At 39.0% G+C, this 26,870-nt stretch overlaps 1 protein-coding gene across 17 annotated transcripts in view; it reads right to left on the bottom strand.

The window, feature by feature from the left end:
- Positions 1 to 26,870, bottom strand: part of PTPRM (protein tyrosine phosphatase receptor type M) — a 1,237,515-nt gene that overhangs the window by 571,579 nt on the left and 639,066 nt on the right. For all 17 annotated transcript variants that reach the window (XM_033934018.1, XM_033934031.1, XM_033934023.1 and 14 more), the window contains 3 exons: positions 20,747 to 21,055; positions 18,123 to 18,232; positions 3,155 to 3,356 (listed from right to left, as the gene is read on the bottom strand). In XM_033934018.1, coding sequence (XP_033789909.1) covers positions 3,155 to 3,356; positions 18,123 to 18,232; positions 20,747 to 21,055 — 621 coding nt within the window. The remainder of the gene's footprint in view (positions 1 to 3,154; positions 3,357 to 18,122; positions 18,233 to 20,746; positions 21,056 to 26,870) is intronic.

Genomic DNA, 26,870 nt, shown 5'->3' with positions numbered 1-26,870 from the left:
AAAACCAGCTTTGGTTATGGGTACTTGGACAATCAGGCTTTTTGATCGTTCAAGTAGCCATTTAGGACACTTTTTAGACTTTTTTTTTTAATTATTATGAATCCCATATTGTCTAAATTTCTCCGTAAGGTTTCTTTTTCCTGGTGTAGTAATATGTAGCCCATCAGTGCAATATAGCTTCTTGTCCTTCCATATATTTCCCCATCCTCCCCCATCTTCCTATGTACCTAAAGCCTTCTTGATGACATCAGGCTTTGAGCCATCTATTAAAGTCCTCTGTGTTTTTTACTCTTTGCTCTCCCTTTCCATATGCAGGCAGTATTTCAGAAAAAGCTAGTCTTTACAAAAGGTTTCAAGCCCTCACCAAGCTCCCGAAAAGCTTTCTGCGTTGCCAAGTGTGGAGTTGTTGGCTAGGTCATTTGTTCCCAGATGGATAACAACATCGGTGTTAAAATCCTTAGTATGTTAAAACAGTATGGAGTCGGTTCAGTGGAAATCTACTAAAATGGTTGGTGGTCTTTGTCATAAAGCATATGAGAACAGACTTAAAGACCTAAATTTGTATACTTTGGAGGAAAGATGGAAGAGAGGAGATATGATAGAGATGTTTAATACCTACAAGGCATATATGTGCATGAAATAAGTCTCTTTCAACTGAAAAGAAGCTCTGCAATGAGAGGGCATAAGATGAAGGCGAAAGGGGATAGGTTAAGAAGTAATCTCAGAAAACACTTTTTCATGAAAAGGGTGGTGGTGGAGATTGAAAATGTATTTAAATTCACAAAAACTTGGGATAAGTACACTGGATCTCTAAGGTAGAAGATAGGATAGTAGTTGTCATAGATAGGCAGACTAGATAGACCATATGGTTTTTAACTGCCTTCATTTTTCTATATTTCTAATATAAATGTTTTCATTTTCCAAGAAGATAAAAAAACAAGCATATTTCTGCAATTCCCTTTAGTACTGCTTTGTGAAATTCACAGACAACGTCTTTATGGTTATATTGATTATCACCTGTTTGAGCTACCATACCAAATATCTTTGAAATACGATCCATTGTTATTTATTAACATCTTCAGCTAGCTTGTTCAATTCCTTGGCATACTGTTGACTCCTGTTGCAGACATTTCCCTATTTTTAGCTGTTAGTCAATTTTCTTGTTTTTGAATTTGAGACCATCATTATTTGCAAACTGGACTTTCAATAAACTTTTACACATATATCTGTCTTGAGGGACCCCTTTTTTTTTTTTTGGGGGGGGGTTCTTTTGGTGTTCACTCTACTTTTTATATATAATTCCCTTGCCAAAATGGTTAGTTTTCAAAACAAATATCAAGATACATCAACTGACAGAGTCCCAACAGAGAAGAAAATTAGGGAATAAATAAGGGCTAAGAAAAGGTCTAAAAATGACAGAAATTATATTTGTACAGTTCTATTCCACTGAATGAGTTAATCAGACTACATAAACTCATGTTCACCTAACTGAACCTGGATTACTGGCTTTGTCCTTTAAATCTAACAAAACATAATTGCATAATTCTCATGACTTCTCTGCAAGTCAACTTAATTCATGACAATTTTATACTGTGGGAAAAAGTATAAGTCAAGTAAGACTACAGGTATCAAGCAGTACCACACATTCTTATAAAAACAAGTTACAGCCATCAGCTATAATCTAAAGACTGAAATGTCTGAGCACATCTTCCATTTTTAAATGAAAACTAAAAGGCTTAATTATGTTACTCCCAAGATGTCAATTGATTTTCCACAGCAATGACTCAGTGGTTAAGGGTAATCAGATCAGGAGAGTTCCAATATTGTTTTCATGCATGACTTGTGTCATAAATTATATAATCTTTCTACATTATGTGACAGTGATAGATACCGAAATCAAAGAAATAAGAAAGATTTCCCATGAGATGTACTGACCAAGTTAAAAAAATGTTTAGAGCCTTCTGGGAAAAGGTAATTGACTCATGTAGTTTAAAGTTAAAAGTTTTGTTGCATAATTTACTACTGCACGTCTGTCACGGGAGTTCATAGGCTGCACTTGTAAGTAAAATGCAGATGTATTTCAGTGCACTTTTCCTTCACTTTTTACAAAGGCTTACCATCCCTAAGCTATCATATCACAGGGCAGTCAGAGACACCTGCCTGGAAGCTGCTATAACTCAATAAATAAAAGCCCTGTGCTCCTCTTCCAGAGGTCATGGGTTTGAATCCCAACCAGATCCCCCAGCACATATTTTAATTGTGGCATTCTATCTTGCAGGTGTACCCTGATGATCTCACAATGAGGTCACCATTGTGCAGCTGCAAACCTCCATTTGCAATGAAGTAGAAGCCATGCTAAGGTCTGTATCTGTTTTTTTCTGGTTTTAACCTTTTGAAAATGAAGGTATGTATGCAATCTATATATTTTTGTCATGTGCTTTATTTGCTGAATCTACCTGTTTCAAGAATGACCTAATCGGAGCAATCTTTAGTGAGAAAAAAATGGTAGCTTTTTAGCAAGAAACATAAAGCTGTTTTTTTTTTCATTTGTTGTGCTTCAGTTAATGGATCTTTTCCTCTAATTAGCAAATACCATTACTGTTTGCAATATCTTTGTATTGATGTGCCCTGTTTATGTGGTGGATTAAATGTATTTTGAGCTTAATAAAGCAAAAATGAAAACCCAGAGAGCTATTTAGCAGATTGCATTAAGCACGTCCAAACTGTGACTAAGTTCCATCCTTAGAACTCAGGTCTATCTGAAGCCCAAACTATGCACAAAAGTAGATTTTCTTACAATGCCTATAAGACCTAGGGCTCCTTTTACAAAGCTGCGGTAGCGGTTTAATGCGCATAATAGCTCACACTAAACTGCCGGCTGCATTAGCCGCTACCGCCTCCTCTTGAGCAAGCGGTAGTTTTTCGGCTAGCGTGGGGGTTAGTGCGTGATAAAAAGTTGCGCGTGTTAAAGCCGCTAACGCAGCTTCATAAAAGGAGCCCCTAGTTTTATAATCAGAATCACATATTTTTGTATTTTGCATATGTTGCTGGGGGGAGCAATGGAGGGAAGTGCGTTGATAAGTGTAACTATTAAAAACCCGATTTTCTAGACACAAACAACAATAAAACAGCAGCAATTAATTTAGAACAATACCTGATATTTTTGTAGTGAACTGATTTGTGATAGGGGGACCAAAGCCTTTTGCTGTGCTGGCCTTAATGGTAAAGGAATAAGTAGTCCCTGGATACAATCCAAAGAAAAGGTAGTGAGTTTCATTTCCCAGTTTTAAAACACGTCCACTTTGATTAGACAGATGTATTTCTGGGTCAAATGAGCTGACAGCACTGTACGAGATCTGTAATAGAAAAAGAAGGTGATAAAATACCCAGAGCAGGTGGCCAAAGATTTTATCTTTATCCAGTAAGCCCTCCTGATATATGTACTGTCAGTTGTTTTACGATAAGCATTTTTACTCCTTGTATACTCTTCAAATCCGAAATCCAATGAAAACACACAATACCTTATCCAAAACTGTTAAGAGTTATTTTTATTTATTATTTCTTTTTTTAACGATACAGAGATTTACAGACTGGTAGATTATAGCTGAAACAGAAGGGTTCAGACTTAAGCTAATACCTTTTCACTTTTGAATGTCATTTTTGTAGTCACATTACTGTTGACTCTGAACAAAGAACCAAGACATATAGGTACAAACATAGACATACTTGTACATATAGGACGAGTTGGACTCAATTTTAGCCTACACGGCTATAATATGATTACTATGAAGATTTTCTTCTGATCACAAGTGTACGCTGTCAGGTTTTAGTGGGGGTGCCCGTATTTTAGTGGGCGTGGGGGGTAGGGGGTTTCGGCAGAGCAGGAGGACTTGGGCTTCCTCCTGCCCCGATCATGTCGGGCGGGTGGGTTTTTAGTGGGGAAGGAGGGCTTGGGCTCCCTCCTGCCCCGATCGTGTCGGGGGTTGGGGGGTGCCGCGGGACAAGAAGGCTTGAGCTCCCTCCTGCCCGGATCGTTGTAGGGGGGGATTCTGTAACCGGTGTTGTTTTTGACAGACACCGGTTACAGAATCCAGCTTTTAGGCGAAGGACTGGCTCCTCCTTCACCTAAAAGCTCTTGTTTTGGGCATTTGGGAGTTAGACTTTTTTTAGATTGATTATATGGTGTTAGTGTAGATGTAGTGGTTGTCTGGGCGTTTAAACAGCTGAACGTAGAGGCAGGCCATTATAAAAAAAAACCTCCTTTTGGAAGTTTTTTTTGAAAATGGACATTTTCCCTGCTTCTACTTTCAACATTTAAGGCCTTAGGCCAAAAGGAGACTTAAGACTTTTTTTTTTTTTTTTTTTTTTTATTATGCCCCTCCACGGTTCTTCTCTCATTACTGTTACATTCTGTTATAAGGAAGAAGCTATAAAAGCTGCAAGGCTTGCCCCTGATATTAGAAAGCCATCCACTTTTTTGCTTGCGATGAAAGAGTAAGTTCTTCATGAGTTGGCACTCCAGTCTGTGAAAGAGCAGGTGTGGCCCTCATATGTGGGAGACAACTCTGAGTAGAAAGTAGTCTCATCCCTGCCATAAAAGCTGCAACCTTCTGTTCACTCTAAATACTATCATCAACTGGGATCAGAGGGCTACTTTCTTGTCATCCCTCCCCAAAGTGACTTCACATATCACTTACTATGTGTTTCTAATGTGAGTAACCCCTTTAAGCCCATTAGCAGAGGCCATATGACGTAAGAAGCTGGAAAGAGACCTGCTACCACTGGTATATTGTAGTCCTTGTGTATCTTCTCAATAAGCCTATTGTATAAGGATGTTATGTATGGCTCCTCAGATGGATTATCTGTTCTTAGGGCAGCTTGTGATTGTTTCAATAGTGCTTCCCTGCCTCCCCCCTGTAGCTCCAACATCATAACTTCTAATCCCGATTCCTCTCCCAACATTACTATGAGATGAATGCTAGGGTTCCTAGTGGCCATCTTAGATCCCAGTGAAGTCCTGGACAGCAGAAGAGGGATTCAGCTCCCACCCATGACTGGAAGCAGCAGGCATGAAAACAAGTAAAGAAACTTAGCCAAGAAACTCTAAGCCCTTCCCACAGATCTAGCTCGACAAAGATCTCTTGAAGAAGGGGGGGGGGGATAATTAACCTGATAAAGACAACCTAAGTCAGCAGGGATATTGACACCTACTGTAAATACCTAATGTGCAAAGTTGTCCAGTGAAACTGGAACAGCAAGGCCAACTCCGCTCTCTGCGAGTTTGGAAATTGTAAATAAAGGAAAATTTTTGCTGTTTACCTGCAATTACATCACTTTCTTTTCCAGATATAAATAAATAAATAAAAAAGATTTGACATCGATATGTGAACATTTCTTAAGAAAGAACTGAATATTTCACGGAGTGTCCTAATTTTTTCACATGACTGTACTCTTTTGCATGTCTGAATTTTATACGAGGCCATTTTCAGTATATACATGAAAAGAGGTTTATACAAATCACCCCCAAAAGAGTTAAAAAGGAGTCAATAACCTGTCTAGGTTTATAAGGATCTAAAAAAAAAAGACATATCTAGTGCATTCTTCTGTGCATCCTTCTTGTTCTTTTTAAAGTTTAGTCGCAACAATTCATAAAACATTTTCAAACCACTATATTTTAATGGTATGTAACTTTGGTGGCTAGAACAATTAATTTTGGCACACCACTGATCCAATAATATACTGATTTATTATGCCTTCATAACAGTATTTTTTCAGCAGTTCATTATTATTTAGTAGAGAGAAAAATCAATATTTTGTTGTCAGAGGGACTAATAGTTCTTTTAAAGTGCATGTTGCATTTAAATGCTTATCATACTTATATCATTAAACCACAATGCACATGTTCTAGCAATCTCATAAATATTGTGACTACTGGATACACGTGTGTACCTTCATAGATGACTACCATAACAAACTGGGCTTTTGAATTAAACTGGAATCGGAGAAAAAACAGACTGGATAACACTAACCCCCAGATTCTTTATACTGCTACCAAATCTGTGTGCATTGCTGATTTGCATATGCAACTTGATTGGCTAACAAGACAACTGGTGCTAATAATTGCCAATTAACAAATAATTGACACTGTTTAGAATTTGTACACACAACTTTCTAAGTGTATTCTGTAAAGTGATGCATGTAAATTCTACTGTGTGCTCTTAAAAGAGGGTGTGGTCAAGGGAGGGGCACGGGCGGGTGATGGGCATTTAAAATTTAGGTACACTGTTATCAGATACATCTGAAGCTGTCATACAGGCAGGTAAAAACTGTATCATTTACACCTTTGGAGGGTGGGAGGTGGTCAGTGATCACTAGGGGAGTTTGTGGAGGTTGTGTTAACATCCCTACAGTGATCATCTGGTCAGGGCATCTTTCTGGCACTTATTCATTATTGAAACAGGTCTAGTCCCAAATGCCCAGATTGTGTTCTGTACATATTAGTATTCTTTTAACACTACTCTCCTAATCAAATAACATCTTTATTTTAATATTCAAAGATAGATTTTATTGCCTTTTAAAAAAAAATATTATTTTTTAATTATAATTTCAAAGACAATGACCTTTCCCCCCTAATGAATATGAGTAAGTTGGTTCAGGTAACAGTTTTATCACCGATAGCTATCCGACAACCTCATCTTTATTAGCTCTTCTCTAAGGTATCCATGCATGGGTTTCACAGGAAGAACTGGGAATTTCAGATAACTAACGTGTCATTTTGAAGCATTCACATTCAAACAAACACAAGCTTTCTTTTTTCTTTTAAGTTGCACTTGCTGGTTGCTTTAACTATGGGCTTACTGAACTGAGTCCCACATAAATGCAATGATGACTGTCACAACCGTGTAATTTTGCTCATTTCTTTTCCTCTAATATGTGTTTTATAAATCAGATTTCTAATAATTAAAACTAGTTAGAAATATTACACAAAATGTTACACAAGAGATTAGGAAATGCCAGTGTTATATAGTAACTAAGTACATTCAACTAATTACTGTACTTAAAAGTTTTTTGTTTTTGTTTTTTAAGTTCTATTTTTATTGATTTTGAAAAACATACATACAGAAAGTGCAATCAAATACAATAAACTAATCTCATAGAAGCACTTATATATAACAAATATTGATTAGAATAAACCTTCTATCTTATAAACCCTCCCATCCACCCTCTCTTCCTTTACTGGCCTAACAAATCTGATCGCTTAGTTTAACTAAATGCCCTGTTTTGTAAGTCCTTTATCTTTTATGCCTCATCTCTGTCATGTATGTAATATCGCTGTAAATGTACAGTCTCTTCATCTGTTAACCGCATTGAACTTTCATGGTATTGCGGTATACAAGAATAAAGTTATTATTATTATTATTATTATTAATATCTGATCTGGTAAAATAGATAAATTTATGAAAACTTCAGTTAACTTGAATGTATGTTACAAAATCATCTAATGGAACCTAAGATTTCTTTAAATTTCCGGGTATTGCCCTTATGTTCTGCTAGAATTTTTTCAAGTCTATAGTATGTATGCGGAAGGATATAATAAAAAAAAGTCAAAGTCCCCTTTTGGCCTAGGCCCTAAACGATGAAAGTAGAAACAGGGGAAATGTCCATTCTCAAAAAAAAATGGCCAAATTGAGGGTTTTTTTAAGAATGGCCTATAACTACAATCAGCTGTTTAAACAGCAAGACTATCACTATATCTACACTTATAACACATTACCAACCAAAAAACAGCCAAAGTCCCAAACGCCCAAAACAAGACCTTTTAGGCGAAGGAGGGACCAGTCCTTCACCTAAAAGCTGGATTTTGTAACTGGTGTCTGTCAAAAAGAACACCGGTTACAGAATCCACCCCCCCCCCCCCAGCAACGATCGTGGCAGGACAGATGGCTCATCTCCTCTGCTGCGATGGCAATCACCCGAACTGCCGCCAACCGCGGCACTTCGGGATGAGGATCATGGCAGGAGAGATGAGGCATCTCCCCTGCTGCAATCCTCCCCCCCGAAGTACTGCGATTGGCGACAGTTCGGGGGATCGCTACCGCGGTAGGAGAGCTAGCCAATCTTTTCTGCAGAGCTATGACCCTCCCCCCACTAAAATATGGGCAGGAGGGAGCCCAACCCCTCCTGCTCTGATGCAGCCCCCCACTCCACCCCGATCGGATTAGGGCAGGAGGTAGCCCAACCCCTCCTGCCCCGATGCAGCCCCCCACTCCCCTGATCAGATCCGGGCAGGAGGGAGCCCAAACTCTCCCACCCCCCTGAACTCCCAATCGCCCCCCCCCCCCGAACCCCGCAACACCCCCCCCCCACACACACACACAGCGACCTGGAGACACCCAACCCCCGACACCCTCTTACCTAAAATCCGTTGGTTGGACGGATGGGTCACCATCTGCCGAATGGCAGACCTTAGGGCTTGAGGCCTAAGGCCTCTGGTCACATGAATGACTACTTCAGAAAATTGCGAGCCATGGAATCGAGGGTGAAATACTCATGTGGATTAAAAACTGGCTGGAGCATAGGAAACAGAGAGTGGGGGTAAATGGATAATACTCGGACTGGAAGAGTGTCATCAGTGGGGTGCCGCAGGGCTCGGTGCTTGGACCCGTGCTCTTCAACATCTTTATAAATGATCTGAACATTGATACGATGAGTGAGATAATACGAATTTGTGGACGATATGAAGTTATTCAGAGTAGTGAAGACACAGGGGGATTGCGAAGATCTGCAACGTGACAATCAAGCTCGAGAAATGGGCATCGACATGACAAATGAGGTTCAAGGTGGATAAGTGCAAAGTGATGCATGTGGGTAACAAAAATATCATGCACGAATATAGGATGTTTGGGGCGGTACTTGGAGAGACTTCCCAGGAAAGAGAGTTGGGAGTTCTGATCGACAAGTCGATGAAGCCATCCGCGCAATGTGTGTCGGTGGGAAAAAAGGGTTAACAGAATGCTAGGAATGATAAAAAAGGGAATCACGAACAGATCAAAGAAGGTATCATGCCGCTGTACTGGGCCATGGTGCACCCTCACCTGGAGTACTACATCCAGCACTGGTCGCCATACATGAAGAAGGACATGGTACTACTCGAAAGGGTCCAGAGAAGAGCGACTAAAATGGTTAAGAGGCTGGAGGACTTGCCGTACAGTGAGAGATTGGAAAAACTGGGCCTCTTCTCCCTTGAAAAGAGGATACTGAGAGGGGCCATGATCTAAACATTCAAAATACTGAAAGGAATAGACTTAGCAGATAAAGTCAGATCGTTCATCCTTTCCAAGGTAGGCAGGTGAGGCTGGATTCATTTAGAGCACTGGTCTTTGACCAGAGGGCTGCCACGTGAGCGGACTGCTGGGCACGATGGACCACTGGTCTGACCCAGCAGCAGCAATTCTTATGTTCTTATGCCTCGCCTACAGGAGGGGCCTAAGGCAGGAGGGGTTGAGCTCCCTCCTGCCCGGATCAGTTTGGGGGTTTGGGGGGGGGTCACAGGGGAAGGAGGGGATGGGATCCCTCCTGCCCGGATCTGATCGGGGGTTGGGGGGCTGTGTCGGGGCAGGAGGGGATGGGCTCCCCCACCAAGTAAGATGTAACGGATTCCATCGCTCACACATCTCCTTAACCATTATCAATATTTGTTTTTCATTGGCAAGTATAGTATCATCAAATGTTCTTTGGATTATTATTCCTAGGTATTTTATTCCAACATCTTTCCATAGGAATGGAAAAGGGTCAAATAAACCTTTAACACTATGAACATTTAATGGGAGGCCTTCAGATTTGTTCCAGTTTATCTTATAACCTGAGATGGTTCCAAAATTTTCAATCAATTGAAACAAAGAAGGAATAGATAATTCAGGATTAGTCAAATGCAACAAAATATCATCTGCATAGGCAGAAACATTTTACGTTCAACATGCATATGAGATTCCCTTTATATCCACCGCTTGCTGAATTGCCAATAGTAAAGGTTATAAAATAAGACCAAAAATAAGTTGAGATAAGGGGCATCCTTGTCTAACTCCCCTCTCTAATGGAAATTTTTCAGTAAAAATGTTACTGATATATAGTCCAGCAGAAGGAAAACTATAAAGTGTTTTTATCATTTGCATAAAACTATGCCCAAACTCAAACCATTTCATACATTTTGATACATGAAAGACCATTAAACACGGTCAAATGCCTTCTCAGCATCAAGAGACAGTGAAAAAGCTGGAACATCCAATGAATTTGCCAAATTAAGTACATGGAGAGCCAATCTAGTATTATTAAAGGAATATCTGTGAGCAATGAAACCTGTTTGATGCATACCGATGATATAAGAAAGAGCTTTTTCCAATCTAAGAGCCAAAAATTTAGCTAATAAATTCCCAACAACTTTAATTAATGAAATTGGCCTATAATTAATCACCATCATCGGGTCTTTATTTGATTTAGGGAGTACTATTGTCAAAGCTTCAGCCATGGATCCAGATAACTGACACTTTGACAGTTGTGTTTGATATAATTAAAAAAGATAAGGTAATAATCTGGATTGGAAAGATTTATAGAATTCCACAGTGTATCCATCATTTCCTGGTGCCAAACCTATTTTGAGAGACTTCAGTGCATTTTGGATTTCAGAAAAAGATATAGGAGCATCGAGGGATTCTCTTATGTGATCTGGAATTTTAAGTCCCTTAATAGATTGTAAAAATTCTTCAGTTTTGATAGTATTATTTGTAACTAAATCAGAGGAATACAGCTTTTTTTAGTATTGTAGAAATTGGGATAGAATATTAGACTGCTTAGTATATACCAGTGGTTCCCAAACCTGTCCTAGAGGACCCCCAGGCCAGTCGGGTTTTCAGGATAGCCCTAATGAATATGCATGGAGCAGATTTGCATGCCTGGCACCTCCATTATATGCAGATCACTCTCATGCATATTCATTAGGGTTATCCTGAAAACCCGACTGGCCTGGGGGTCCTCCAGGACAGGTTTGGGAACCACTGGTATATACTATACCCTTTTCGTCTTTAATAGCTGTAATCTTTTCTCTCCGTTTTTTAGCTTTAAGATAATTTGCTAGGATTCTCCCTGCTTTATTTGAGTTAACATAGTAGATAGCTTTCTGTAGAAACAGATCTTTCCTGGCTAACTGACTACTAATGGTATTGTATTGTATTTAGCAGCAATCAGATTATTTAGGGCTTCTTTTATGAAGGTGCGCTAGGGCCTTAACGCGTGAAATAGCGCATGCTAAATTGCCGCGTGCTAGACGCTACCGCCTCCTTTTGAGCAGGTGGTAGATTTTCGGCTAACGCACGCTAATCCGGTGCGTGTGCTAAACCGCTAGCATGCCTTCATAAAAGGAGCCCTTAATGTTGTTTGATTCCATTATGATATAAGTTTTAATTCAAGATTGTAAATAGTTTTCTTTCTAAATTATAAAACTCAAGCCCCATAGATTTATGGATGTAAGCCGAATAAACAATAATTTGTCCATGAAACGTAACCTTGAGAGATCTGCTCTGAAGCATTAATTTGAAAGAATTCTGAGATTTTAAACTGCATTTCCTCTATAAATTTCGAATCTGCAAGTAGAGAATTATTAAATCTCCAAACTGGGTTTTCGGCATGTTCTACATTAATTTGATATTTAACCCAAATACCTGCGTGGTCAGTAATGATAATTGGATCAATTCCTGAATCAATAATTTTATTAACAAGATGGTTTGATATTAAAACATAATTAATTCGTGAAAATGAGTGGTGGACTTCAGAACAAAACATGAACTCACGTGCCGTTGGATTGAGAATTCTCCAAATATCTTTTAAACCACAAATTTTCACAAAGTGATCTAACCCAATAGAGTTCATTTCCCTAGCAGGTTGTTTATCCAAATATGGGTCCATAACAGCATTGAAGTCTCCCGCTACTACTAAGTTAGGCAGGCTATGTGATAAAATATTTTGTTGAATATTTTTTAAAAAATTCAGGTTGATGAGAATTTGAAGCATAGAGATTACAAAGAGTCAGGGTATTATTCCCATAAGTCATATTAATGTAGATCTATCTGCCCAATGGATCTGCATGTATATTATCAAAGGTTGTAGAAAACTTTTTGTTAATCAGGATTGTTACCCCAGCTTTCTTTCCTACTGCAGGAATAAAAAAAAAACCCCAAACAAACCAATCTTTGATCCATCCTCCCTTTCAATTTAGCTGATTCTTCTGCTGACAAATGTGCTTCCTGAATGAAATATATATCTGCTTGTTGTCCTTTCAGATAAGAATTTTTTTCCCCTTTTAATAGGGTGGTTGAGTCCATTTGTATTTAGTGAATATAATTTTATATTCATTTAAGTTTAAATCTAATATGAACTGAAGTTATCAAATTTTGAATCTCTATTCCCTATCATTTTCGGTAACAAACTAATCATATACTTCTAGTACCCTAAACCCCTGTTTCCTTCCCCTAACCCATCCCATACCCTCCCTATGTGAAAATACATGGTAAACTTGGTTGCCTTTGGCACACATATAATCTCCATCCTCTCCCTGAACTAAATGTTAATAAAGCCTGAAGTTATCACTTAGAATATATTCCCCAAAATCAGAAAACATTCAATATGATATTAATTTGTTTCTCAAAAATATTTAAATCAATAATTAAATTTGTTTGAAGAGACAGGAACTAAGTCAATTTAAATATATTAAAATATATGATAAAAAATTTTTAAAGTTAAATAGTTTGAGAATAAAAATTATTTTGGATGTATATGTAATAATATAATGTAAGTAATATAAATATATATATAGTTGTATAAGGAACTAGAAAAAAAAGAACTGAGTATGTAGCCTAATATATAACAAATATGGTTACAGTAAATCAAAAGTCAAATTCATAAACTGAAGAACCCTCTAATAAAAGCAGAATGACACTAAGGGCTCCTTTTACGAAGGCGCGTTAGGGCCTTAATGCGCTGAATAGCACGCACTAAAATGCCGCACATGCTAGCCGCTACTGCCTCCTCTTGAGCAGGCAGTAGTTTTTTGGATAGCATGCGCTATAACACGCGCTAAACCGGTGAGTGTGCTAAAAACACTAGTGAACCTTCGTAAAAGGAGCCCTAAGCTAAATAGCACAAGTAATGCCAACTATAATTATAGCCTAATAAATCTAGAATGTTAGTTAACTCACCAAAATGATATATATGTAATCGTATATATGTGTACTTGTAATAGGCAAATTATCAAAAAGGCAGTATGTAATTGATTAATTAAACACCATGAATTTATGCCCAGTAAATATACTAGAAAATGAATTAATAATATATAAGAACTAAAATATAACCTCCCAATTTATTTACTGCAGTTATTCAAATAATTTAGAAATATATCAATTATGGTAGCAAGGTAGTAATCCTATGCCTTGTTTGTAACTCCATGAAATTATATAAGAGTTATTGGTAAATGAATTATGCAGCTAATCTTATAAAATTCCATTAAAAAATATAGATATTAAAACTGTTTGGTGTAAATGTATAAAGCATTTTTAATGTGAAGTATGAATCAACTTATTGCCCATCTTTATTATACCAACAAGATGCAATTATATATTAATCTCAGTAAAAAATAAGTGCATTAAGACACAAAGCTGCGCGGCAATAGCCCTGAAGCCCTTTAAATCTCTATGGGCTTCGGGGCCGTTAGCGCAGCGCAGCCGTAAGCGCGGCTCTGTAAAAGAGGCCATTAATGTCACTTTCCCGCAGAGGAGAGAATCCTGCATTCACCATAGACCTCATCTGGGGCAGCCTCCTTGGAGCGGCTGGGGCACGGGCAGTGTGTCTGGGAGGGAATGCATGGATGGGAGAACATCGCAGGGGAGGAGACATAGGCATCCTGGGACTGTCGGCCAAGTTTCTTCCCTGAAGAAGCCCTTTCTGGATACGTCAATCGCTCCTCCTAAACTTACTTGCTCCACTTCATCACTGACGCTGACCCATTCTGCTTCTATTCCTTTCTCTCCTCTCTTCTACCTTCCAAAGTATTTAGATCAATGCTGTCTTGTTAAAATGTTTATTTTATTTTTATTTTTCCTCTAACTCTACTTTTCACTTCTCTATTACCCTCCAGGTACTTTAGTTAGATTGTGAGCCTTCGGGACAGTAAGGGAATTTTCCAAGTACCTTTCTTATTTCTAATCTTAATGTATATTTTCTGTAAACCGCTTAGAACCTAACAGATGTAGCGGTATATAAGAAATAAATTACATTACATTACATTACCATGTCACATTAAAGAAAATCAATAAAGTAGTCACTGTTAGCACCCCCCCACCCCCTTAAATTAAAGTATGGCTGTGGTAGCTATGTTTGTAATCCAGTGTAAAAGCTGTCAGCAGAGCAGTATTCTGAAGTAACCACAGAGACCATGTAAAAACAAAGCTGATTACATAAACTTCCTCCTCTCACCTAACAGCAGAAAGGACGCATCTCCGTGGTAACCCTCAGACAACAGAAGACAGTTTAAGAAGAGATTTAAAAGTATAACAAGGAGACAATCTGTCCTGTATCCAAACCTGCAAAAAATAATCTCCCTTATTTAGCCCAATCTCCCAAATAGCTCCTCACCACACTGCAAGACTCCTAAAGCCAAAGTCACTATAGATTTCAATCCAATAACCAAACAGACAATTTTGCAGAGATTTCACAAATGAGCCATGACACTCCACAGAGACACAGCAAAAGTAAATCTAAATCATCTGTTCGTCTTGTTTAGAGATGAATTCTTCCAGTGCTTTTGGGTTTTCAAAATTTGATGTTTTATGGTTATATGTGACCCACATTATTGATATTTTTAATTGTAAAGAAATACAGGATAACATCTGTTACTTTTACTGAAGTAATAATTTTACCATTTTTTACTACTTTTATCTAGTTACATTTGATACTTGCAGTTAAAAGTAAAAAGTGGATGGGAGATGTAAATTTAAATTCCTCAGTAAACCAAATGAAACAGCAACATTGGAAACAGGATTTTGCTATGGCAAACCTTATCATGCAAGTAGTGGATAATTTCAGCTTAAAATTTGCTATTCAGTAAAAGTAAAGGTAAATGCAAATGCAAATTTTGATGCTTAAATAAAAGTAAAAATTATAATGAAAACCAAATTAAATTTAATCAAGTAAATGCCTAAAATAATAATGTAGCCTAAAGGGTCAGGTGGATGTCTTTCTCACCAAACCTTTCTGAGTCACTGTTTTTGAATCCTATTTTCTAGATGGATTTTTATGCTGTTTATCTGCAGTTCATCTAAATCTCAAGGGGATGTGTTATAAGTGTGGGGTGGGTGGGACTATGACTTGGATATTTTTTTTGTCATAATCAAATATTTGCCTGTGTCTGTATATGGCCGTTTGGGGGAGGATGGGCTGGAGAGGGCTTCAATGGCTGGGAGGGTGTATATGGGCTGGAGTAGGTTTTGACGGAGATTTCGGCAGTTGAAACCCAAGCACAGTACCGGGTAGGGCTTTGGATTCTTGCCCAGAAATAGCTAAGAAGAAAAAATTTAAATTGAATCAGGTTGGGCAGACTGGATGGACCATTCGGGTCTTTATCTGCCGTTATCTACTATGTTACTATGCTCCTTTCAATTGAAAGAGACTCGACTCTATACGCCCATGTAGGTATTTAAATGTCTCTATCATATCTCCCCTCTCTCACCTTTCCTCCAAAGTATACATATTGAGATCTTTAAGTCTGTCTCCATAAGCCTTATGACGAAGGCCACATACCATTTTAGTAGCCTTCCTCTGGACCATCTCTATCCTTTTTATATCTTTTTGAAGATGCAGCCTCCGGAATTGTACACAATATTCTAAATAAGGTTATTGAATCCTGTAGTAAATCAATGCTTCAATGCTATTGTTTTCTTTTCTGCGTTATATTGTAAATGCTTTCTATCTTTATCTGTTTTAAGTCCGTTATTCTAATTTGTACTTTATCTGTATCTTATGTATTAGCTCACCTTGTTGTGAACCGCCTAGAACTTTTTCGGTATGGCAGTATATAAGAATAAAATTATTATTATAGCTAAGATTTCATATAGTACATTATTTTACACTGAAGGACTAACAAAAGAAAAATGTTGTTTTTGGTGCTATGTAGTCAGATCATCTTCTCATCTTTTGTTATAGCAAACATACTCGCTACTAATCTGAATATCTCTTTGGCAGATTTACTCCTTTGGTGGACAAACTTCAAGGATATCCACAATAAATATGACTTAAATATACCTGAACAAAAGGGAGGAAGTGCATATAAAACTAGACAGTGGATATTCACTGTGAAAACCAGCCGGGGAAGGAGGTACTTAAGAGCTGGTTTGAAGCTTACTGTATTAACCCACTAGTCATTCATCAAATGGGTTAATATAAATATTGTAAATATATTTTCATATTCTTTCCTATAATGTAATGTAATGTAATTTATTTCTTATATACCGCTACATCCGTTAGGTTCTAAGCGGTTTACAGAAAATATACATTAAGATTAAAAATAAGAAAGGTACTTGAAAAATTCCCTTACTGTCCCGAAGGCTCACAATCTAACTAAAGTACCTGGAGGGTAATAGAGAAGTGAAGTGTAGAGATAGAGGAAAAATAAAATAAAAATAAACATTTTAACAAGACAGCATTGATCTGGATACTTTGGAAGGTGGAAGAGAGGAGAGAAAGGAATAGATGCAGAAGGGGGAACCGTTGTACAGTAGAATTCTGGATAAATTTAAATGATAGAACAAAACAAAGACAAAAGGCAAAACAATAGATAAGATTAAAGATAGATCATAAGCTGGAAAGAAAAATAAAAATAAAACTTTGTCTTCAATCCACGGTTTCAGCGTCATTGATGAAGTGGAGCAAGTAAGTTTAGGAGGAGGGATAACGTTTCCAGAAAAAGGGCTGACAGTCCCAAGATGCCTATGTCTTCTCCCCTGCGATGGTCTCCTATCCATGTATTCCTTCCCGGACATACTGCCCGTGTCCCAGCCGCTCCAAGGAGGCTGCCCCAGATGAGGCTCACGGTGATTGCAGGATTTTCTCCTCTGCGGGAAAGCCGCCCGGATCTGATTGTCGGTGTGTGCTGGTGCCGCTGGCAACTTGGCAGGTGACTCTCGGTGAGTTTCAGAAAGATTTTGGTTGTGGTTTGCAGATAGGCAATGGCGGCTGTCAACATGAGAGGTTCCAGAGCATTGAGACATTTGCCAAAAATAGGGACCCAGAATGGGACCTCCGAAGAGGGATGTCTGGATGAGGCCAGTGAGGCCAAGTAGGCCTAAGACAGCAGGGCCAAAAGCCGGGATGACAAGAGGCTTGGTCACTGCCGACACAGGCACCGACTTCCATACAGTGATCAGAAAAGGAGGTGGGCTCAGATGAACAACTAAACACAGTCCCAGTGGAGGAGGCAATGATACACCCGGAGCACCACTTAGCACCCCAGTCCTCTCCCGTTTCCTCCACCTGGCTCCCCGGTCCTGAAGCCAAATCTGCACTCCAGACCCTGTCATATCCAGGTTCACCGCCAGTTTCTCCCCCCGCTCCAGTACAGTCCAACAAGCACATCTGGATAGTGGATCTTGCGGAAAGCTCCCTTCAGCTCCTTCAACTGCAGGCTGTCGACAGTAGTGCGGCATCTGCGCTGCCCTCGCTTCAGGAGCCCTGCTCGATCGTTTTAATTTGTATTTTATTTGCAACATATTGTTTATTTCTTCTGTGCTTATGAGACTTTTTAACTGTGTTGTGATTTTCCCCCTCCTTTACAAAGCCTAATGTTTTTAGCACAAGCCGCGGCGGTAAGAACTCCGTCACTCATGAATATTGGAGTTCTTACCACCGTGGCCAGCATTAAAAATGCTAGCACAGCTTTGTGAATGAGGGCCTCTATAAGTTAAGAACTATAGAAATAAATAAATGAATATTTAAGTGCATCATTCTTATACAGCTTGCAATAAATTTTGTAAATTAAAGGTATAGATAGAAAGCTAGAAAAAAAAAATCTAATTGAAATTTACCTCATATAAAGTGATCACACCATATGTTTGAGCTGGCTCTTTCCACTGGAGAAAGATCTTCTCTTCAAACGTACCCCCTTGGATGGATTCAAGAGGTACAGCACTTGGAACTGATAGCAGGAGAAAAAAGGAAGGAAAGATAAAAAAATGTCATTCAAATTACAAAAGGCCCATCAATTTTCAAATACATGTTGTGGCATCATTACAGTTTGCAAATGAAATTATTTTATGGTAAATTGCTCAACAAATCTTGAGCAGGACCAGCCCCAAGGCTATGTGGACACTTTAGGCAAACCTTCAACCACGCCTCCCCTTCCAGAGTGATTCAAGGTCCACATGACCAAGGTAATATAACCAAATTAGTGTGCCTTTTTGGAGAACAGAAATCAGGCTCTTTTCCCAAGCCTTTTTATACTGACTACTCACTCACTCTGTCCCTGGGCAAGATATCTGTGCAACCTGTAACAGGACCAGTTTCTCATATCTTATGCAGCTGTACATATAACTTCAGTATGTTCTATTTATTTATTTAAGAAACTTATAGCCCAGCTAAACAGGTTCCAAATGTACATACAAAATTAAAATCACAATATAAAAAATCCATGATATAAAAATACTAGACAGTATAATAATTACTCATCCTATATCTAACCTCACCCCTTTAGTCACTGCTTTTCACCTACCTATGTATCTGAACTGCACTTGATCTGTTGTCTATCTACAACAGTATTTCCCAAGCTGGTCTTGGAATATCCCCTTGCCAGTCAGGTTTTCAGGATATCCACAATAAATACACCTGTGATTAATTTGCATACAGTGCCTCCACTGTATGCATATCTCTTTCATGCATATCCATTTAAAAAAATGAAAACCTGACTGATAACATTACATTACATTAGTGACTTTTATTCCGCCTGTACCTTGCAGTTCTAAGCGGATTAAATTAGAAGATAGCTGGACATTACCAGGAAGTTACAATTTTGTGGGTAGATTACATGGTAGAGGTTTGAGGAGAATTGAGGATAGGTAGAGATTTGAGGATTACATTTAGGGAAATTGCAGTTTAGAGGTTGGTTACATGATAGAGTCAAAGAGTTAGGAAGTCAACGGGAAAGTTGTATGGAGGGTTAAGAAAATTGGATAGATTTTTTGAACATGTATCATATTTCTATTATATAATTGTTTTACAGTGCTTTTAAATGTCTTCTCCCCTCTTCCCCCGCCCCCCCAAGTTACAAAACTGTGCAAGAGGTTTGTAGCGCTGGCTGGTGTGCTGAATGCTTTATGCTGCTTCGATGCTCATAGGAACTCTATGACCATCGGAGCAGTGCAGAACTTTCAGCATGCTGGCCAGCGCTAAAAACATCTTGTGCAGTTTTGTAAAGGGGGAGGGTTTATTTCTGATAGTATTTTATGTTAGTCCTATTACTAGGGGTTCCTTTTAGGCAGGTGCGCTAGGGGCTTAACACGTGGAATAGCACGCACTAGCCACTACCGCTATTCTAGGACTAGACTAACTTGGAAGCACTTTTACTAATCTGTGTTAATACAAGAAATTAATATGCACCTAATACAGCTTAAAATGGTGAACCATGAAATACATTCTGGCACCCTGTGGTAACTGTCAAATGTGTACTTGTTAAAAAATATGGAGAATGAGTGAAATGGAGAATGTGCATTCCTGTGCTAAACAATTAGAGTATCTACATTAGCACACATTAAGGGGGAAATTTTGTATAGGACACTGGTTTCTGGAGCCACCTAAGAAGCGGCTGAGAATCGCACATCGACGTCCTATCCAGAATCGCGTCTGCCCTAAGGGATAGACGCCCAACCCCACCTAACAGGCCCAATTCTTTAACTGGCGCCCATGTCATAGTCGCCAGTTAGAGAATCTCACCTGATCCCTTCCTATCAGATGATCATGACAAGGGAATCCCTCTACAGTGATCAGCTAAGCGGCTGTGGCAGGGAACCCCTGAAACACCCCCTGAACGTGGCCAGGAGGCATGCCCAATCCCTCCCGCCGCCATCCCTGAACTCTGACCCGCCACTGTCAACAGCAGGAAAGATGCCCAATCTCTCCTGCCGCCACCCCTGAAACCCCCTCAAGAGGGATGCCCACTCACTCCTGCCAGAACCCCCAAAACAACTCCCCTCACCCGCAATAGGCAGGAGGGATGCCCACTCCCTCCTGTCAGCAGGCCTCCTCCTGAACCCATGACACCACCCTCCCAGACCCAAATCCCCATCCCGATACTCTCCCTAGACCCAAACCCCCCTAGCACCCCAAAATCCACCCCAACACCCTCCTCCCCATACCTTCTGTAGTTTGGCCAGTCGGAGGAATGCCTACTCCCCTCCGGCCACCAGGTTTGCCTCTTCACAATGGTGGTCTATCCCCTTCCCAGTGCATCCTGGGCCATAGGAGGAGGCCTTAGGCACTTGAGCCAACCACACCTCCTTCCCAGTGCATTCTGGGATGCACTGGGAGTGGCCTAAGATTCCGATTAGCCAGATACTTACTCTTTTCATTCCTCCCAGTCAATATTCTGAATTCAGGCCTCAATAGTAGTAATCTGTGAATTTCTAGAAGTATTTCTTACGATTATTTTTAAACTTACCATCTTCATCTGTTTGAACTATGAGTTCTTGACTTTCTTTCCGCCCCTCTGGATTCATGAGTACCAATTTTACACTGACATTAGTGTATGGTGAGAGATTAATAATTGTATGCTGAGGGTGGGCATTTTCTGTGTCTCGACATACTTCCTCTCTCACTTGTTCTTGTCCTCCAAATTGATAGCGGTACACAACTGTGAGGTTGTAGCGATGACAGCGTGTGACATTGTATCCAAATGGCTCCCACTGAATGGTGATTTGTCTTGATTGAATTTCGACAACTTGTAATTTCCGTGGTCCGTGCATGGGATCTGCAAAACACGCAATTAGAAGGAAATGTAAACACTTGTACACTCTAAATTACTAGTATAATAATTTATACAAAGTATATGCAGGAAATTCATTACAAAAATAAGTACCTCTATACAATATACAAACCGCTTCATATATACAGAAAGGCAGTACATATCAGGTCCCAATCCCTTTCCCTTATAAGGCAAAATCAAATCAAAGTGACAAGAAGGAGCCACTGAATTACAGGATCCAAACTCAACATAGTTTTATCAGAGGTAGGTCTTATTAATTGTTCTGACTGGGTGGCCAGAGAGCTAGCTCAGAGGAAAAATACTAGATGTTTTAGATTTCAGTAAGTCTTTTTGTAACCCCCCTCCTTCTCAAACTGAGGTAAAAAATATCCCTCTTGAAATAAGATTTATTTTGTAGTCGTGAACACCGAGGGTTAAATTGATACTTTTCCCCAGGAGAAGGAGTGAATTACATAAAAAAAAAAATAATATATAATAATAAAATGTAATATAACATGTAAATAAAAATGTTAAGTAAAACATAAACAAAATAGATATAAAGAAGCACTAAGGATTCAAAATTTAAAATAGAAATAAAATTTAATAAACAAATGCTGTATATCAAATCTAGACAATGTAATTTTACTTCCCCTCTGTACAGTTCTTCTTAGTTTTTGTTTTTTTTTCAGGTTAGGGTATTTGAGGCTTTCTGTCCTTTCTGTGTAGGGGTACCATGTTGGCACGCTGTTGCTAGTAGAACCTCTCTCTCCCTGGAACCAACCTAATACTCTAACTAAAACCAAATCAATAAGAAAAACCCTATCCTAAATCTAATAACCCCACAGTTGCCTAAAATACTTTCTAAGCTAGGAAAAAAACAGATGATGTTCCCTATACTATTTCCCTCCCCAAAATTTCCTATATATAATCACAAAACTCATCCGATCTCTAAACATTTCATGCATATAAATCTTTTCCCAAAATTCCAAAAATCTTTACAGAAATTATTCCCAGAAAAAGATTTCCAAGGCAGTTTCACAACTTTGCTTCACTAATAGTCTCTCACAACATTCCACAGAAATCTGTCTCATTAAGTTTTCCAGAAATCAGCACCATAGAATTATTACAGAGACTGAAAATTTCTCCAGAAATCAGGTTTCAAAAGCAGTTTCACAACTTTGCTTCACCAATATTTCTCTTATAACATTTTACAGGAATCTCACAAACAAATTTCCAGCATCAGTTTCACAGATAAAACAATTCTTCACATCAGCCAGAAATAAATGTTTTCACCCTTGAATAAATACCAGAATCTATAAATCAAACCTCAACTTCAACCAAAACCTCCAATTCCTATTCAAAATTCAATAAAACCAGCTATAATTACCTACTCAAAAGCCTCCCAAGCCAAAACATCTCCATACAGATCCAAGTCACCCTCCCAACTGTCAAATCTGATAGTCAGAATGTTCAAGCAGCTGATGCTGATCTCTGCACTAGATAGAAAACCTGTGCAGGAGATCAGCAACAAAATACCAAAACTGCACCAATACAAATACACAAACCAAACTTTTCAAAACAGGAAAAAACCAACAGGTCTTACTTACATTCCAGATTTTCTTTGCTTTAAAAACCCTTTAAAATTTTCTTTAAACCCTTTTTTTCTCACTCACGTAACTTTTAAACTTTTAACCCTTGTTACATTTTGAAATGGTTCTGCACAGTTGACTTATAAACAAACCAGGGATCCTTTGTAAAGTGAGTGTGTTAGAAAGAAACTGGTTAACTGGGAAGCAACCAAGGTACTGATGGAATTCACTTAGAGTAAAGCAATATTATTGGTGGTGTGTCACGGGGATCAGTCTTTGGCCTGGTTCTTTTCAATATTTTTTGAATGCAGTTTTCTGGAAAGGCAATTGGATTTACCTTTTTGAAACACCTAAAATGAATGTATAAGATCAAGAGGGATCTAAAATAATTTTCTAGAAAGTGGCAAGTACGACTTCATACTAAAAGGAGGTGACGATGTCCCTATATAAGACTCTGGTGAGGCTTCATTTAGAATATTGTGTACAATTCTGAAGACCACATCTTCAAAAAGATATAAACAGGATGGAGTCGGTCATAAAGTATATGGGGACAGACATAATCTCACTATGTATACTTTGGAGAAAAGGTGGGAGAGGCAAGATGTGACAGAGATGTTTAAATAAAGCTGGATCATTCAAATATAAGGACATCACGTTCATAGGACTTTATACATGACAGTTTTTATTCATGTGCTTCTGTATGGGGCAGGCGGGAGAGGGGAGATATGATAGAGATGTTTAAATACCTACGTAATATAAATGTGCATGAGTCGAGTCTCTTTCATTTGAAATGAAACTCTGCAATGAGAGGGCATAGGATGAAGTTAAGAGGTGATAGGCTCCGGAGTAATCTGAAGAAATACTTTTTTACGGAAAGGTGGTAGATGCATGGAACAGTCTCCCGGAAGAGGTGGTGGAAACGGAGACTGTGTCTGAATTCAAGAGGACCTGGGATAGGCATGTGGGATCTCTGAGAGAGAGAAAGAAATAATGGTTACTGTGGATGGGCAGACAATATGGGCCATTTGGCCTTTATCTGCCGTCATGTTTCTATGTTTTCTATCCCACTCCCCACTTGTTCTCTCTTTGTTGGATTTTACATGGGGTTTCTGTTGTTCTAGAGATGTTTAAATATCTACATGGCATAAATGCACATGACATGCTTCTCTTTCAAATGAAAGGAAACTCTAGAATGAGGGAGCATAGGATGAAAGTGAAAGAGGATGGACTAGAAAGTAACCTCTGAAAATACACACATTCAGTACCCTTTCTGAGAAAAAGTAACAGCCTCCCAGTGGAGATGAAAATGTATCTGAATTCATGAAAACTTGTGACAAGTACATTGAATCTCTACGGGAAATGAAGGGATAGTAGATGGCTTGGATAGACAGACTAGATAGGTCATATGGCCTTTATTTACTTCTTTAAGAGCATATTAGTGAAAAATAATTGAGTAATTATATGCTCTAAAAGCAAAAGTATAAAGCAGTTACTTACCTGTAGCAGGTGTTATTCGAGGGCTACAGGCAGATATTTTCACATATAGGGTAACATCATCCATGGAGCCCAGCACGGACAGTACAAAAGTGTACTGTCACTTTAGAAGTCTTGAAACTGCCTGTATGCATCAGTGCCTTCCCGCCCAATGTTGGCTCATGGGACCTTCAATTCAGTAACAAAGCTAAAAAGCCAACTAGGGGAGGCGGGAGGATTGTGAGGATATCTGTCTGCTACCCTTAGATAACACCTGCTACAGGTAAGTAACTACTTTACAAGCAGGAAACATATTCTCACATATGGGGACTCCTAACTGCCAGGATCATGCCTCTGAGAAAAGGGTAATTGACAACTACCATGATCCTGGCAAAACGAAATGGGTTAGAGGGAAGTCGGAATCTAAGTGGAGAATAAATTTTGTAGAACTGCTTGACCGAACAGACTATTGCATCTGGAATGATTCTCTGGTGGGATGGGAAGGTATGAATTGAGGACCGATAACTGCTTTATAAATGTTCTCAATGGGAGTGGAACATAGATGAGCTACTGAAGTTGCCATTGCTCGAACTTTGTGTGCTGTGACATGGCCTCCAAGCCTCAGCCAAGCCCAATTATAGCAAAAGGAGTTACAGTTCACCAGTCATGTGGAAATGGTTCTTTTGGCGACAGGAGTTCCAAGTCTGTTTAGATCAGTTGAGTGGAAGCTCTGTGAGGTTTGGTGTGATCTAAATAATAAGCAAGAGCACATTTACAGTCCAATGTATGGAGTGCTGCTTCACCAGGGTGAGAATATGATCTTGGAAACATTTTTTAACATGTGATTTCCCGTTCAATAGGCCCAGATTTAAGGCAGTACTTATGGAGGAGGGGGTAAAATATTTTATTGCAGATTGTGTGCTAAAGTTGTCATTAACTCACAGCTCTTGCATACAGTTAATATGGGAGTACCTATTTTTAACTCTGCATTATCCAGTTAGTGAGCACTAATCATAACACATTATCTGGATAATACAGTACAGGAATGCCCACTCTTTCCCTAGGCATAACCATCCCTAATTTTTTTTTTTTTTTAAATAGATAATGCTGGGTGTTTGCATCATCAGTTTTTTTGGGGGGGAGGGAGAATCTCTTCTGAAGCTTGCCTATGAGATTGCTGGTGGTGAATGGTGAACAACCTTAACAGTACATGTGGTAAAAACAGTATTTTTAAAGATTTGTTTTGTGCTGAAGCATCATGAGTTGGTGACATAGGCTTTGCAATGTTATATAATGTTGTACTTGAATTATTGTGATATACTTTTTTTGCGGGCTTCCTCAGAGTTTACAGGTGGTCCAAAATTTACTGCTGGGGTAATTGGGGGTTTGTCTCATACGACTCATATTTTTCCGCAGTTTGCAGAGTTGCATTGGCTCCCTGTGATCTGGAGGATTCAATTTAAAGTTTTAGGGCTCCTTTAACGAAGCCGCGCTAGCGGGTTTAATGCGCGCAACTTTTTATCATGCGCTGGCTGAAAAACTACTGCCTGCTCAAGAGGAGGCAGTAGTGGCTAGCGCATCTGGCGGTTTAGCGTGCGCTATTACGTGCGTTAAACCACTACCACGTAAAGGAGCCCTTAGTGTTGATTTACAGAACAGTGCAGAAAAGCTTGCCTTCTGTTATTTCTGACTCATTGGATTCATATATGCCAGTTAGGAATTTGCTTTCACGAGCCCAGCAGTTCGGTGTGCCAGATACGTATAATGCTGATCCGATCGTTAAGTGTTCTTTTCTTGTTTGCAGGATCACAGATGTGGAATGACCTTCCACTGTCAATTTGGCAGGCCTCTTTCCCTTAGGCAGTTTTGGTGATGTTTAAAGACATATTTGTTTCAAAGGGCCTTTTCTTAATCAAATTGTGGGAGTGGAGGTTCATTTTTTTTATATAAGCGTTTGCATGGTGTGTATTGTATTGTTCAATTGCATTATTATGTTTGTTTTATTGTAGCCCATGTAGATTCATGAGATATGCAGGATATAAATATTTTAAATAAATAAGGTAGCTCTGGGGACTTCGGCATTTTGCAGAGACTCTGTTTGAACTAGGCTCCTGAGCTGAGGGCTCCATTTACAAAGCTGCAGTAGAGGTTTCTACCGTGGGCCAGCAAGGTGGATGCTCTGATGTTCAGGAGAATTCTAAGAGCATCAGAGCATTTACCTCACCAGCCCAAGGTAGAAACCTCTATCGCAGCTTTATAAAAAAAACAGTGCAAGGTTGTTCTTATCTATGGAAACTCGAACACTTTTTCCAATCAGTTTACAGAGAGACTGCACAATAACAATATCTATTATGTTACATTTATTTATTTTAAGCGTTCTATTGATTAATAACTGAGCATTTGGTGCATTTTAAGTATGTTCCTTGAATTCCAAATTGCTATGCCCCCCAAAAAAAATATTTCTATGCTAATTTTGTCAAATGCTTCTAAGCCTGCCAACACTAATTCTGAAAGGGATTTTCTCTTTAATCTGTAGAGCAGCCACTGCTGTCGTTAGATTTAAGGAGGCAAATGCATCCTACTTGGGTCTTCATGGATTAGTTGTTACTTAATCTCTTGGCGAAGATAGATGCCAATATTTTCAAACCTTGATTCAGTAGCAATGAGTCCACAGGAGCCTAGCCTAGATTACAGATCGACTTTATCCTGCTCTTTACCTAGTTCTCTCAGGTTCAGAACTGTCTGAAAGATGTTTTGCT

Source organism: Geotrypetes seraphini, chromosome 2, assembly GCF_902459505.1.
Source record: "Geotrypetes seraphini chromosome 2, aGeoSer1.1, whole genome shotgun sequence".
Classification (NCBI taxonomy): domain Eukaryota; kingdom Metazoa; phylum Chordata; class Amphibia; order Gymnophiona; family Dermophiidae; genus Geotrypetes; species Geotrypetes seraphini.
Note: the sequence above shows the minus strand (reverse complement) of the source record. Positions and strands in the feature narration are given on the sequence as shown.